The sequence below is a fragment of the Parasteatoda tepidariorum genome, chromosome 7 (genome assembly GCF_043381705.1).
Source record: "Parasteatoda tepidariorum isolate YZ-2023 chromosome 7, CAS_Ptep_4.0, whole genome shotgun sequence".
Lineage (NCBI taxonomy): Eukaryota > Metazoa > Arthropoda > Arachnida > Araneae > Theridiidae > Parasteatoda > Parasteatoda tepidariorum.
In genome coordinates this window covers 54,357,927-54,373,779 of record NC_092210.1, presented here as the reverse complement: position 1 = coordinate 54,373,779, position 15,853 = coordinate 54,357,927, and the positions used below count along the sequence as shown (strand labels likewise).

The following is a 15,853-nucleotide window of genomic DNA, read 5'->3' as shown; positions in this document are numbered from 1 at the left end:
TAATATTCGAGAAGAGACCTCTACACCCTAGTTTTTGTTTTCTTTAAATAAAAACGAATTAATATTTATAAAATATCTTAAAATTTTATCCGCTATACAAATAAATTAATTCTCTTTAATTTGATATAGTACTTTGCTTGGAGATTACTGGACTCAAGCTGTGCCTTTTTTTTATTAAATATCCCTTGACAAAAGAGCTTTCAATTTCAAAATTATTTGCCCTATACTTTTTGCTGAACATACGTTTCTAAATTATTACTTTATTCAGTGGCTAGAGACATTGTATTTATTATCCTTTTATTAACATTTTATTATCATTTTATTTATTTGCTCTAAGAATGAATGAATTTCCATTTCCACATGATTTTCCATTTTAACTGTTTCGATTGTGTTTTAGCAGTTCTGTTTAAGTATAAAGTTTAAAAAATTGTACCTAGATACTACAAATAAGACAAGAAAGTTACTTTTAAATGCTAAGAAAACCTGATCATAATAATAATAGTTAATTGCCAAGAAAAAATGTATATAAAATTGCTAATTATAACTATAAATAAATATGTGAAATAAATAATAAGAAGAAATAAAAAGAATAATAATAAGAAAAAAAACCTTAAATAGAAATTAAAATTGATGTTAACAACTTTTTGTTATAGTAAAAGCTTATTAGTCTACTACTTAGTCTATCATAAAAATATTGATATAATCATCGCTGAATCCTTAGTTTATGTTTTGTTTTTGAAACAAAAACGTCTACTTATTCATTAAAAGCCGAACATAATTTTTGAATCTAAAATCTATAACTGTAATGTAAAATAAAAATTCTAAGAATTCGTAACAGGTTTAATTATTGGAAGTTCATTTTTTAAATATGTGGAAACATTACTTTTCATTGTCCTAACGTCAAATTGCTTATGAGAAACTTTGTCAAAAAATTGCTTAAATAAAAATATCTCATACATGTAAAACATGTTATAGATGTTTAAACAAAAACGTCTATGTTCTCAGTATATGGACATAAATTATGAATAAAGTAAGCATGCGTATACTGAATTTAAGTATTTAAATTACATACTATGTAAAACAAATTCTTCATGGAATTATAGAAAGTTATTTAATTAATCATTTAAGATATCTGTAAAAGTGACATTGGATAGTAAATTTTAAATTATCTGTAAAATTCTTGATTTATATTTCTTTTCCAACTTTACTCTTAATTATACAGCATTCTTAAAATTAATTTTGGAGAAATAGAATGGTAAATTAAAAAAATGAAATGAAAAAAATCATTCCCTTTATAATTTATTAGTCACAGCATTGAAGCAATTGTAAAGTTTCTTAACAATTGTACATTTTGTTGACTCTTTCGATGTCATTTCTGGTCATTCCTTGCTTGTTGTAAGGGTCAGACAATTTCTGTCCATTTCTGGCCACCATGGTGTCTTTTCCGTTTGTGGAGAAAGATTTGTTGCCGTAAATCATGATGGAGTTGTAGTCAAAAGTATTGTACAAGACATTTTGGTGGGGTGAAAGCTTGTTGAAGTTAAATCTCATTTCTGTGTAATAAAGTAAAAGAAAACATTAGATTCATCGCTATTCTAAAATTTATGAAATTTCAAAATTGGATACATTACACATTTTTCTTTCTAATGTTTTACGGTAAGATAATTTTATTCATCAAGGGAGTTAAATATCTTTTATCATCTCATTCAAAGTATTTTCGGTTTACAATAAAAATGCTTGCACAATTATTGAGCAATTCTATCAGAAAAACTTATTTACAATATGATGGCTTAAATTAAAAATTAGCAATGCATGGAAGATATTTTATTTTATAACCGTCGTTAAACTGCTGACCCAATTTTTAGTTTACGACTACTAGAGGAAAAGGGAACTCCAAAATCAAGTATTAAGAGAAATTTAAGTTTGTTGAGGACATTTTGATAGAACTAATCCACATTTGCGTTACATGCAGAGGAAGTCCACGCAAACTTCTCACGGTTAGCTTGGCATCAAGGCGTCTCTAACCAGTAATCCTAATACCGCTGATGATGTATTACGTCAGCACTGTACTCGATGCAATCCGAGTACAGAATTCGTATCGATCAGCCATCATTGGGAATCGATCCCAGGCTACCTCATTGGGACTCTGCCGCTCTATCCCTTGATCCTATTAAAAATGTTCGAATAACAATTTGTTAAGTAGTGAATTTTTTTAAAAGTCTATATTTATTCTGAAACGAACTCCTCTCTCGCTTATATTTTAAGTAGTAACAAAAAATGCATTTTATATTATTTTTCCCTATATTAAGAAATACCTTTATCACGTTTATTATGTTGCGTAAAAAAAGTAAGTATTTCATTAAACATATGGCAAAAAAGTCATATGGTAAAAGAAGTGGAAAATGGCATGGTAAAAAATGGTCATATGGAAGAGAAAAAAACAATTGTTAAAGAATAATATAAACAAGTAAAATACTCACTTTCTGCGACGTTTTCAAGGTAGATGATCAAATATGAATCTCTGTCTGATCTGCTCTGCTCGTGGTAGAATCCAAGGGCGTGTCCCAACTCGTGGACGACTGTTCCTGCGTACAAGCATCCATTTCCAAGAGATACAGCTTGTTCACCATTGATTTTACCCACATAGGAATAGCACCTTTTTAAATTACATATGGAAATTTCATTATCCTAATTATCCTAATTTATTATCATAATTTATTCATTCAGTTTCAATGAACTGTTTATTTACAAGTGTATGACAAACAAAGGAGGGTAGAATATAAAATTATTAAGATTCGAATGTCACCCGTGTGGTGACCGGGTGTAAAAGAATGGTCCCAATGCAGCTCATGCATGTCGTAAAAGGCGACTAAAATGGGTACCCAGTGTCTGGGGGTATAACCGGGTACCCTGCCACTGGGGATTATATCAGGGGACTGGTCCTCCAGGTTGGGGGTTGGGCATAGGGTTGACACCTCTATCCTGTAAAATTTTCTTGCTTCGAAATCCTTAGAAGAAAACAAAGATAAATCGGAAGTCGTCATGGAGAAATCTTCAGAGGAAGGCTTTAGCTCACATTGGGCTGTCTGGCCAACTATGATGATGATGATGAAGATTCGAATGTCCAATGTGTGTATCCTTCCCCCGACATGCAGTTACATATCTCAATGGTAAACTAAATATAATCCGTTTATACGTAAAGTAGCATTTGCTTATAAAAATATGTGTCCTGGTAGTGGTGATGCGTTTTCAGCATTGTTGGCATTAAGGGTGCATAAATTTTGGTTTTAAGAAATATATATACTTTGTTATGGTTGGTATTAGAAATATATATATATACTTTGTCATTCCAAATTAAATCACCCGCAATGCCAAGAATTCCATAGCAATGCTTCACTGCTCTTCTGGCGCATATTGCTTTAAACATGCTGAAAAACGAAACAAGAATTCCATTAGAATGTGTTCTGTGTGACCAAGGGTGCCCACAATTAACATGTGCGGTATAGACCACAAATTTGATTAGTGTGAGTATTTTTGATTCTTTGACCCTTCTTTGTTACTAAATATAATCCGTTTATACGTAAAGTAGCATTTGTTCATAAAAATATATGTCCTGGTAGTGGTCATGCGTTTTCAGCATTGTTGGCATTAGGAGAGCATAAATTTTGTCGTTAAGAAATATGTATGCTTTGTCTTTCCAAATTGAATCACCCCCAATGACAAGAATTCCAAAGGAATGCCTCGCTGCTGTTCCGGCGTTTATTGATTTAAACGTGATAAAGAACGAAACATGAATTCCATTAGAATGTGTTCTGTGTGACCATTTAACATGTGCGGTGTAGACCACGAATTTGATTAGTGTAAGTATTTTTCATTCTTTGCCCCTTCTTTGTTTGTGGTATAGTTATAAGTAAAGTCCTTTGAAATATTGAAATGTTTAAACAGAATCCCTAACACATCTCTAATCATATTTAATATTAAGACCTGAAAAATGAAAATTATAAAAAACAGTTTGTTTGCCAGATAAACTCCAAAAGTGGTTCATGTTATCATCAGGGTCTAAAACAATTAAAAAGGAGTTTTTTTGCTTATATGTCTTAAATTAGTAAGGGAATTTTATGTTTGAATGCTAAAATTAGCTTGAGGACATTTTAAGTTTCGGATTTTGTGGTAAAATTTAAGTTGTAAGCTTAAACATACAAATTGTTGAGGACATATTATTGAAAAGATTTCCAATATCGGTATTTGTTTTGAAAACTTTGGACGATGATTCACTTAATGCAGTTTCAGAAATTCCAGTTCAGTTTAAAACAGTATTATTGGTACTTTAATCTCAATTATCCTGAACCTTTACTAAAAAATTTCTAAGGTAAGAAATTTTTGTCATTCTTAAACTACTTAGTAAAAATTTTTGGATCAAATTACCATGAAAAGTAATGACACTCGGGGTGTCATTACTTATTACCATGAAATCAATTTTTAACTGTGCTTTATTGCACAAAAATCTTATGTACCGTAATTTTTACATCAATAGTTACTGCAAAATCACTGTTATCTCTGTGATTAAAAAAGAATTACTCTGATATTAAGGTAAAAAAAAATTATAGTAGAAATGGATGCATCTAAATATAACTTGATCAGGAATAATGTAATAATGTACAATTTGCTTGATAGTATGGTTCAGTAAGGCAATTTACTATGACTGCAGTTTATTCGTACAGCTTTATAAGTCAAAGTTCACTAATAATGTTTAACTATGAAGTTAAATTACTAATAATATTTAATGATTTTCAATCACAATCGATTAATTAATGATGTTTAAGAGCGTAGAAAACTCTTCTAAGACGTGATATCTCAATTCATTCCTCAAATCAAGTTATGCAAGTTATTACTTTCCTATAGAAAAGTACTTTTTTTATTATAGAAATCAATCAAAAATATGCTTACCCTTGTCCAGAAAATATCTTGATGTAGTTTTGTTCGTTTGACCTTGGAACGAATCGGACGCAAGTGTTTTTGTGGTAATCATTAAAGCCTTGGTTGATGACATTTTGTGCATTGCCTTTAGAAGCGAAGAAATGAAATAAAAACAATTATAAATTCGTTTTTTAACATTTTTTTAAAGTGTCAAATAGAAAATTTCAAACCACAGCAAAAANATATTCTTACCCTTGTCCAGAAAAGATCTTGATGTAGTTTTGTTCGTTTGACCTTGGAACGAATCGGACGCAAGTGTTTTTGTGGTAATCATTAAAGCCTTGGTTGATGACATTCTGTGCATTGCCTTTAGAAGCGAAGAAATGAAATAAAAAAAATTATAAATTCGTTTTTTAAAATTTTTTTAAAGTGTCAAATAAAAAATTTCAAACCACAGCAAAAAAGGAAAGCAAGGATTCTGAACTATCCAAATTTCATTTATATTTACTAAACATTTGTATTACTATTCAGTTTTGAAAATAAGATCTCCAATTCTGTGAAAATTCTACTCTGAGAAAGTGTGAAACGCAATATCTGAAGCTCTAAAGCTCTAAAGCAAGGCACGAAGAAGTAATACACTTCGAAAGAAATTCCCATTGCGTAAATAAGGGGAGAGCTCTTAAAATAAAAATATATAATGCTATTTAATTACTTTAGTTAATTTTTAAAATGCTAAAAAGAGTTATAAATCTGAAAGAGCTAAAAAAAATTTTAATTAAAACCGAACATTTTTATGCAGAAAACTATTCCAATTCAAAATTGCAAAGTGTGTACTTATAACTTCTTGACATTTCATTTATATTTTAAATAATAGCTCAAACTATATTGAAAACTAATTAATTTTTGGCATTATTAAATCCAATTTTATGCTGTTACTTAAAAAGATAATTAAGGAGTTGTATATTCATGCATATGCATTCATGTATTTTATAATAAATATTTTTTTTAAGAATCTAGAACTAATTTTAGGACAACGCATTTTAAAAGATAGGACAAATAATTGTAGTTAATAGGACAAAGATTTGATAAAGTTAAAAAATTATAATTTTTAAGCAGATTATAGAACTAATTCTAGAAATAAATTTGCCTTATTTTTAGTGACAATTATAATTCTGGAACTAACGTTAGGACAGCACATTTTTAAAGGCAGGACAAAGTGTTGTTAATAATGACAAAATTAAAAAGTCATATTCTTCTTTCATTAAAAACAAAACCATGATTCGAGTACAAATCAGTGAAATATCCTAAAAAATATTACAATTCGAAGACACACATATATTTAGGGAAAATTTTAAATTATATGTGCCACAAAGTTTTCTTTTTTTAAAAAAAAAACTTACTAATATCAGATGAAGAGCCATCTTATTCAAACTTGATATTATTACCAAGAAATTTTTATATATCATATGATACTCTGCATTGGTTTAATGCTTTTAAAATGAATGAGTTTATGATTATTATTTATTTTTTTCCGAAAATATTTTCATCTATGGTGTACGGATTTTTCTAAAGTATATTTTAGGAAGGTATTCATTTTTTCTTATATTTGATATTATATTATACATAAAAATATTCAGAAATGTGTTTTGGGCAATTAGAGGACATATTTCAGATTTGATTACTTTTAATCATCTTAATAATTTTTATTAATAATTTTACTATAAACATAGCAAACACAGAGGTATTAATTTTATGAAGATTTAAAATTTTTCTAACAAAGAAAATTCGACTCTGTTTAATCTCTACAACAGTTTGTGTTATACGAATGCCATGTTTTTCATAATTTATAACTAACTAATGTTCGTGAAACTACTTTTTTACTAAAATATAAAGTTAGGAAAAATACAGTTGCAATGTCAGCTAGTTAAATTTAATTAAAACAACATCCTCAGATAAAAATTGTATTCTTACTCAAAGAAGAGTCAATGACGTAGGGTACTCGTGCATTTGGCCACCTGTAGTGATTTCCAACAATTGCATTACGTTCAGCATCCTAGAAAAAAAATAATTTAGGTGATAAACATAAACTAATTTAAAATGAGCTAGTATTGCTTATTATTTTTTGCAGATAACAAGGCTTATTTTACGTATTTCGTGTAGCGAATGTTTCGTGAAATAGATGTAAATTATGTTTCTGAAATTTTCTTATTTTAGTAGTTATTTTCAAATTTATGAACTAAACATATTATGATAATAAAAGAAAATGAAGCACAAATTTTAATTTCATTTTTAAAATCTAAGGATTTATTAATAATTCTAAATATTTTACACTCAAGTATGGTTATACTTTAAATATTTTTTTGACCACAATGTTATATTATCTCTAAATATCGTATAGTTAATGATAAAAGCTATTTTTAAAGTCGTCATAAAACCATGCAATTTTCAAAATTGACCTATAGTGAAAGGGCATTTAACTATAAAATGTTTCATATCCATTTTTAAAATATAATTTTTATTATTTTTTTAATAAGCATTATAGACTATTGCTTTTAAATTCGAATCCGTGAAACCATCAAATTGTCGTTGCAAATGAACGAAAAGATTTCAACCTTACATAAGTCTAACCCTCCATGGTTAACTGAACGTAAATTAATTAAATATTCTGTAAGAGGAATTCTTATTTATCTAGATTATTTATTTGAAATAATATAGTAAATTACATATTTGACATAAAGGAGGCTCTTAGTAAAAACGAAATATCGTGTATGAGTGAGAAAATTTCAATTTTTTTTATTTATGGGTTTAAATGATATCTCTTCCATTTCAAAAGATATAAGTTCACCAAGCAATGAACTTCATTCAATTTCTACAAGCGTCAAGTTCTTGAGCAAAATTGTACAGAAATTATCCTTAAAAGCACTATTTTAACTTAGAAAAACAGGGAGAAAGGGAGTTTATTTTTAATATGAAGAAACATGCTGTTAGAGGGGTTTCTAAGAGTTTTATATTTACTGGATATAATTCTTAAATGACTTTCTGTTACTTTTTCTCAGTGTGTATTTGTTTCGTTTTTTTTAATACTAAGCAAAATTTCGTTTCTCAATACGAAACGTAAAACAGATGCAAAAAAATAATTCTGTTCAAATAGCAAACTTATCACTATAATTTTTAGTTATTTTTAAAACATACATATGATATCATTAATATAATTATAAAATAGCGATTATTTAGGAAAACTTATGCTTTACACAAAAAAATAAAAAATACTTACAAAAGGTCCATCAATACCAGCCATGTCTCCATCATACAAGTCAGGGTTTTGCATAGCCAATCTAGCCTCTAAAAGAGAAAATTAAAAAAAATTAGTCAGTAGTTATTTAACCTCATTTTATCAGGCAAAATTAGCAGCTTGGATTATCACGCATATTTAGTTGCACAATTTTTAAGTCCTGCAAGCATGTTTCTTTATCTGCTTTCACTATGTCTTTTCCTTACATCAAACCATTTTACATACATTTCACTCTATACATTATAATAGTTAAAAAGAACTATTTTTAATAAACTAATTATTGTATTTTTAACACTTTATCTTATTATCTACTTAAGTATCACTTTTATCCCTATAAGCTCACTCGCCAAATTCAGCAATTTTAGTAAAATCTTTAACTTATCTCTTTAAAAAAATAATCAATCAAGCATACATAGCTCCGAAACATTTGGCTGAATTTTCTTAGACAATTTCGAAATATCTTCAAAAATTCCTTTTGTATCTAAAATGGAATTCCAGCAATTGTGTAAAAAATATTAAAAACGTTGAATTCAAAATACATTTTAGAAAACGCACTAAAGAGTTATTTTTTTGTGAATTCATTTTATGGTGAATTATCAATTATTCGAAATTTAGAACAATATAATTAACTTGGCTGTTACTTTTTTCAGTTCAAAAATTAATAGTTAAAAAGTATTAAGCATGTGGTAAATTAATCCTATTTAAACCTGATAACAAGATAATAGTGTTCAATTTCTCGATAGATAAAAATTATAATACTTCCTTTATTATTAACTTTTAGTTTTACTAAAATTTCCATATCATTTAAGCAATTAATAGTTTTTTGACGCATTTCGAATCCAATACATTTTTTTAGGATTATTTCGAAACCAATATGTTGTTAAATAAAATAAAATTAATCAATTTGTATCCTTTATAAATAATTATAAACAATATGTTACAGACTTATTTGCTCCTCCAAAAGTAAGGCACTTTTAAATCCATTGCTGCTAAATGTTAAATATGTTTAAATATATTATTTACTAATATTAATTATCAATATAAAAAAATATGATACAAACCATGATACACATGGTTGGAATAAATGATAATCGTACTACAAATTTACGATGATCCTAATCGAGAATATGAGTTTAGATTATTTTTCCAACAGTACAAACCAATAATTCAATTTAAGAGAATTAATACAGAAGTAAAGAAAATTATTATTAGTTTAGAAGTTAAAAGAAGTTAAAATTATTAATTTCGATTATCTGAATTTTGAAACAGTTTCACTGTTTAAATTTTTAAAGAAAACTATTATTTCCTTTTGATACAAAAAATATTGCAATTTATTTTAACTTATTTTTATAAACAATCATATTTTCCACTGAAATAATTTAGATTTGTGTTAAATAGTTTTGCTTAAAAATAAAAAAATCAATCTTTATACTTTAAATAAACTATGATTTGAAATGAATTTCTATAATCTGAGCTGAAACTAAAATTCCATAAATGTTCCTTAAAACCTAATAATACTAAATGCAGTACTGGATCAGTGGTTGAGGTACTAAAAGTGATAGTCAGTGGTTAAGGCACTAAACTGTCGTCGTGAAGAACTGAGGATCGATCCTCAGTGGTGGCTTAAAGTTCACCCAGCTTCAGAAGTATGGGTACCAGCTTGTTAATGAAGTAAAAACTGCCTGTATATAATACTGACCACATTGCCACAATCATACCGTTGGTCACGAAATCGTAAAGCCTTAACTTCCATGACCCCCTCTCCCAGAACGGGCTGTGGCGTGAATGCTTTACTTTTTTATAGTGTTACCCTTAATAACGCAATAGTGTTCTTTGAAATAAACTTAAATGTATTTTTATATGACGTTTTAAAGTTTTCAAAATAAATTTAGTTTGCAAATAATATTTATATTGTTTTTATTGGCTCAAGTAATAAAACAAAATCAATTTTTTATGCATATCTGAAAAAATAACTTCTTTATATATATTTATTATTTTAATATCTCACAAGTTTAAAAAAATGTTATTTAGTATAATATATTGTAATATGAAACGTTTCTTTATTTTTTTAGTTTCAACATTTTGAAAAAGGAAACGAACAAAGTTCTTTGATTTAGCAATCATATAGAAATGGATTTTAGAAATCGTTTTACTGTATTTTAAAAATTCAGAATGATTTAGATTTGGAACAACAAACTATTTTACAGCAATTGTTTTTGGACTAAACTAAATTTTTTAGAATAAAAAAACTCTTATACAAATTTTCTCCACACTTTAAGAGGAACTAACTGTTGCTCTATGTATTTTACATCACGGAAAAGCTTTGTAAAGTTCTAAAGAATAGCAAAATAAACATTTATATTAAGGAAAGGAATTACCATCTTGTTGCTGAGGACTTAGCTGAATGACTTCAGCCAAAGCAACGGCTAACAAACCAGCAAGAAACAGACCAGTCTTCATGGTTATAGTTTGAAGAAGTGGGAATGAAACGATAAGCTTTCAAGATTTTGCAAGCTGCTTTTAAATGCCTCCTTATCAAAATTAATAATAAATGTCATGTGAAATGCCTGCTGCTGATGATTAAAAAACTACGCGATCAAAGATCTCTGTTTATCAAATAAATTCAATTGAAAACAGGATATGTAAACAAACCTTGAAAATTTTGAATGAAATAAAATAGATAGTGCAACATTCTATTACTTTTGTATATTTGAAATACTCAGATGAAATTTTATTTATGATTGCTATATGAATTTCAGTTATTCAATTCAAAGAGTAAAAATGAACTCATAGTATAATTTTATTCGTCCTGATTTAAAATGTAAACTGCACATTTATGAATTTCATTTAGTAATAATTTATCATTTGTGAAATCCAAAATAGCTACAGTGTATCTCTTTTTTGATCATATAAGCACTCGCAACAAAAAGTGCATGAATTACATTATAGATTCAAAATGTAGGTGCAAACTCAGGTTCAAAACAAATTAAAAAATTCGTGGATCTTACCGTAATGTTCGAACTTAAAAAATATCCGATTCCCGTGAAATGTACTTAAAATATTCCTGATAAAAATGTCTCTGTATTAAATATTCCTTAAATATCGCACAAGATTTGTTTTTAAGAAACTTTTATTTTTAAAACAGCGTCAAACGTATTTCAATGTAAAGCAAATTGAAGATTTTAGAATTTTACGTTACATAAATGACTTTGAAATTATGTATTTTTTTTAAAGAATTGAACTAAATGTGAGAACTATTTACCCTATTATTGAAAAATTATGAATTTAAGAGCATACTTAAGTCACAAATGGCTTCAATTTTGCTTTACTTATTATTTAGTTCGCAGAAAATAATTTTTTTCCCATAGTCATTTGACAACAAGGACTGTTACAAGGACAGTAGAACTTTTTGAATTAAATAAAAAAAGGCTGATTAAAAACATGCAAAATCAAATGTTCCTTTAAAAGAAAGAAAATTATATCGTTTAAAGGAAAAAAGAAACCATAGAAAAAAGTTTGAATTCGAAGAAAAAATAAGCGAAATACTGGGTATAATGAATAAAAAAGATTTGTACTTTCTAAAAAACACACAGTGCAAAATTGGGTGCGTGGATTAAACTGCTATAACGAGAATATTGGGTAATATATAACTGCTATATTGGGTATATAGATAAAACTATTTTGAAGTTGATGTATATGTCTTGTTACTTAAATCATAAAGTCTTACTTTCGAATGTGTATTAAATCGCCTACGGGGTAACTGATTAAGAAATATGTGATTCTCAACTTTCAGAAACTTTTTCATTGAGGACTTCAAACTTGTCTCTTCTTTGACAAGAAAAAGATGAGTGTTTTTTACTGTAATTGTACTGCAAAAAATTCCGGATCTTATTATGGTAAAAAATACCAGCACTGAGGTTGCCAGTACATTTTGCCGTAAAATCTATCTTTACCGTAAAATTTATGAATTTGTATTTTAAATATGGCATATTAAAATTTTTACAGTAATATTTCCTGTAAAATTAGCTGGCTTAAAAATTAATAAAATACTTAGAGGTATTATTTCCCTATAAAATATTTTTTTTTATCCCTTATTGACTGTAATATTTATTTTTCTTGCTCTACTCATCTATTATAACATTTTTCATTTTGATTACGAGGAGCATCCAGAAAGTAAGTTTCCCTAATTTATAAAAAAAAAGAACTCGCACTTTCAGGAAAATATTTCTTGGCAACAAGTACAGTTCAGCTATTTTTCAACATAGCCACCACCAGAATTGAGACACTTGTCGTATCGGGAAATCAACTTTTGTATCCCTCTGTCGTAGAGCTGTGACGCCTGTGAATGGAACCAACGTGTGACAGATGTCTTCAGCTTTTCGTCGTTGCCAAAACGCTCACAGGAGCTCACATTTCTTGGGGTGCAAGAAAACGTGAAAATAGCTGGGAGCAATATCTGGACTGTAGGGTGGATGATCAAACAACTCCCAGCCAAATTCCGTCAAAGCAGCTACTGTGCGTCATGCCGTATGTGTACAAGCCTTGTCATGGAGCAGCGGAACAACTGCAGTGAACATTCCGCGACTCTTGTTTTGAATGGCAAGTCACATTTTCCGCAGTGTTTCACAGTAACGGTCACAGTAACAGTAGACGTTTGTTACACGTTGGTTCCATTGACAGGCGGCACAGCTCTACGACAGAGGGATACAAAAGTTGATTTCACGATACTACAAGCGTCTCAATTCTGGTGATGGCTATGTTGAAAAATATCTTAAACATTGCTGTACTTGTTGCCAATAAATATGATCATGAAAGTGTGAGTTCATTTTCTTTTTTAAATTCGGGAAACTTACTTTCTGGATGCACCTCGTATTTTCTAAATTAACAGTTTAAAAAAGTTGTTTCTCCATTATAACGCTAAATTTAAGGATAAACTTTTTAATCGGTGTCTTATTAACCGTTTGCTTAAATTATTAATCGTTTTACAAAGTTAATTATAAAGATTTCGCATAAATTAGAATGCAAATTGGAGATAAAGAGATTCGTTGTACCATTAAAAACATAACGATCAGCTTCATGCGCAATGTGAATTAAATTCTAACAATTATTGAATGATATTAAATGCTAATACGTAATAATTAATATGAAATGTTATTTCAAAGAATGATTTTAAAGCAGAACTTTTTATATTCACCAATCAATCTTAATCGAATCATAAGAAAAAGTTTCCATGCTCTATTTTGAATTTATTTTCATAATGGCTTTCATCGCATAAGCAAAATGCATAGAACTATTTAAAAAAAGAGAGTCAAATAGAAAGTTATCAAATAAAATTGAAAGTTCCAAGCAGCAAATGTTTTAATAGACATTTTAAATGTTCTGTTTTGTGTTGCATATTAGGTTGTAGTTTCACAAGTTTTCAAATGGTTACTGAGGAATATAATTAGGGTAAGATTTTACATAGACAGGTAAGATTATGCCTGCTGCCTTCAAACGTACAAGATCTCCTCAGTTAATTAATAATAATTGAGAATGTCTATTGTTTCACTTTATATTAAGACTAAAAATATAAGACTTTTTTGAAAATTAAATTTTTTGAAATATTCAAACAATTTTTCTAAACTTTTGTATTTTCCATGTAAAATTACATATTTTAAAATAATGTAAATAATTGCATACCTTATCATTCAAAAACTTTTCTGCCATTATTAAATAAAATAATAAAGAATAATAAATATGCACAGAAATATATTTTTTTCGCCAAATTGTTCTTTGGATAAACAAATTTCATTGGTGCATGCAAAAAATTTTCAATTAACTTAGAAAGTTCTCGAGGTAAGGTGAAATACGCAAAAAATAAAATTAATATTATGAGGTACAAACGTTTGATCCCTCTATGGCCAAACTATGGGGACCATATTTCCCGAATTACGGCTGTCCTCTATATTTTGGTGGTTAAAAAGCCAAATCCGTCGAAAAAAGGTACGTTCAGTCACCGAAAGTACGTTTTTGTGTCTTATTTTGTACTTGAAATATCGTCTGCCCTAATTAATTTATATAATATATCATATAAATTCGGGATAGAAAAGAGTTGCACGAAAAGAACACACTATTTCTCTATAAATTCGGGATAAAAAATAGTTTTGTGATAGAATTGTTCTTAATGAATATTTTAAATATGCATAATGTTACTATATATTAGGAAACTTTTGACTTGATTTTTATAAAAACTTACATCTGATAAGCAAAAAGTACAGTATATGTTTAGAGTGACACAAATGGAAAGAATCAAATAAAATTGTATAAATTTTTAAGGAAGGTAATAAAGTTGCTAAGAGCAGTATTAAACGTTTTATAAGACTCAATTAAATCGCTATACATCACTTTTTCACAAAAGTTTTTCAGACTTGACTTTAACTTTTATGATAATGTGAACTTCAGAAGCAAATTTTACCATAAAATTTTTAGAGTGACGCTCATAAAAATATTTACCTCAAAAAATTACAATTTCTTTCTTATTTATTTTTTGAAAAATTTCTTAAATTTACCTTGCATTATTACATTTTATTTCAAGGAAATCTTATTTTTGCCGATATTTTAAAAACAATTTATACCTCGGAAATAATTGTGCAAGCAATTATATAAATCACTACTTATTAGGGCAGTTATTTTGCGAAAATTTGTTTTTATTTTTATTTTATTTATTTATTATTTTTTTAACTGCTCTAGAAAGAGAAGTAAATTTTGTAAAATTTTGTATCTCAAAAACAAAGAGAACTATATCATTTTAGAGTATGGCATGATTAAAAACTATTTATTAAGAAATTGTTATTTTCATATATATTATAATTTTCATTGAGAATATTTTTTGATAAACCTTCTAAATATTCAATGTATGACTAAATATTATATTGCTTTAAAAAACATGCATCTTCTTAACTGTTACTTTCATAATAATTTAAATCTCTGAGTAACAGCATGAATATCATTGGAAAGAAGTTTCCACAGTTTTTAAACCGCTGACAACAAGTATGGTTAAAAAATCAAAAAAACAAACAATTTAATGGGTTGGGAATCCTTGGGCATAATTTTGTAGCCCGGTTTAATACTGTTATATTGATAATTTACTTTTCTTTCATGCCATACTCAGAAAGGATATACTACCATTTTAAAATTTAAAAATGACGGAAAATTTTTTATTTTATATAAATGCTGTATAAATCTATAAATCCATTTCTAATCAATTTACGCAACTTAAATACTGAATATAAAATAACAACTAAAAGTTTTTAGAGAAAAATATACATAATCGAAATAATTTGTTTATACTTTTACTAATAATCTCTTTGAAAATAAAAAATAAGCCTTTATAGTCAATGCATTTTTTTTATTGCTATGACAGCCGAATGGAAACTCATTTTTTTCCGGAACTTATTCTTTGTTAATTTTGATGAGACAAACAGCTCATCGTCAGTGGATAATTTAAAAAAGGTGTTTGCATATAAATCATGTGAATTGATAAGCCAGGAGTAATAAAACGCAACAGCCTTTTAATTTGTAAAAACGTAGCAAATTCTCCCCTGTTTTCAGAATTTATCAAACCAACTTGAACTCGTAATTATATTCAGTTTATAAAAAATATAA

General features: G+C 27.8%; 1 protein-coding gene across 2 annotated transcripts; it reads right to left on the bottom strand.

The window, feature by feature from the left end:
• Positions 1-1,286: 1,286 nt before the first annotated feature.
• LOC107446537 (astacin-like metalloprotease toxin 5) lies at positions 1,287-10,744 on the bottom strand. Of its 2 annotated transcripts, none has more exons than XM_043049071.2 (6): positions 10,588-10,744; positions 8,192-8,259; positions 6,889-6,970; positions 5,170-5,284; positions 2,481-2,656; positions 1,287-1,553 (listed from the first exon to the last, which is right to left on the bottom strand). In XM_043049071.2, the coding sequence occupies exons 1-6, from the start codon at positions 10,667-10,669 to the stop codon at positions 1,336-1,338; spliced, it is 741 nt and encodes a 246-aa protein (XP_042905005.1). In that variant the 5' UTR covers positions 10,670-10,744; the 3' UTR covers positions 1,287-1,335. The 2 variants fall into 2 exon arrangements, with proteins under 2 accessions (XP_042905005.1, XP_015916699.2); XM_016061213.3 differs by lacking the exon at positions 5,170-5,284 and adding an exon at positions 4,948-5,062.
• Between the last annotated feature and the right edge of the window lie 5,109 nt (positions 10,745-15,853).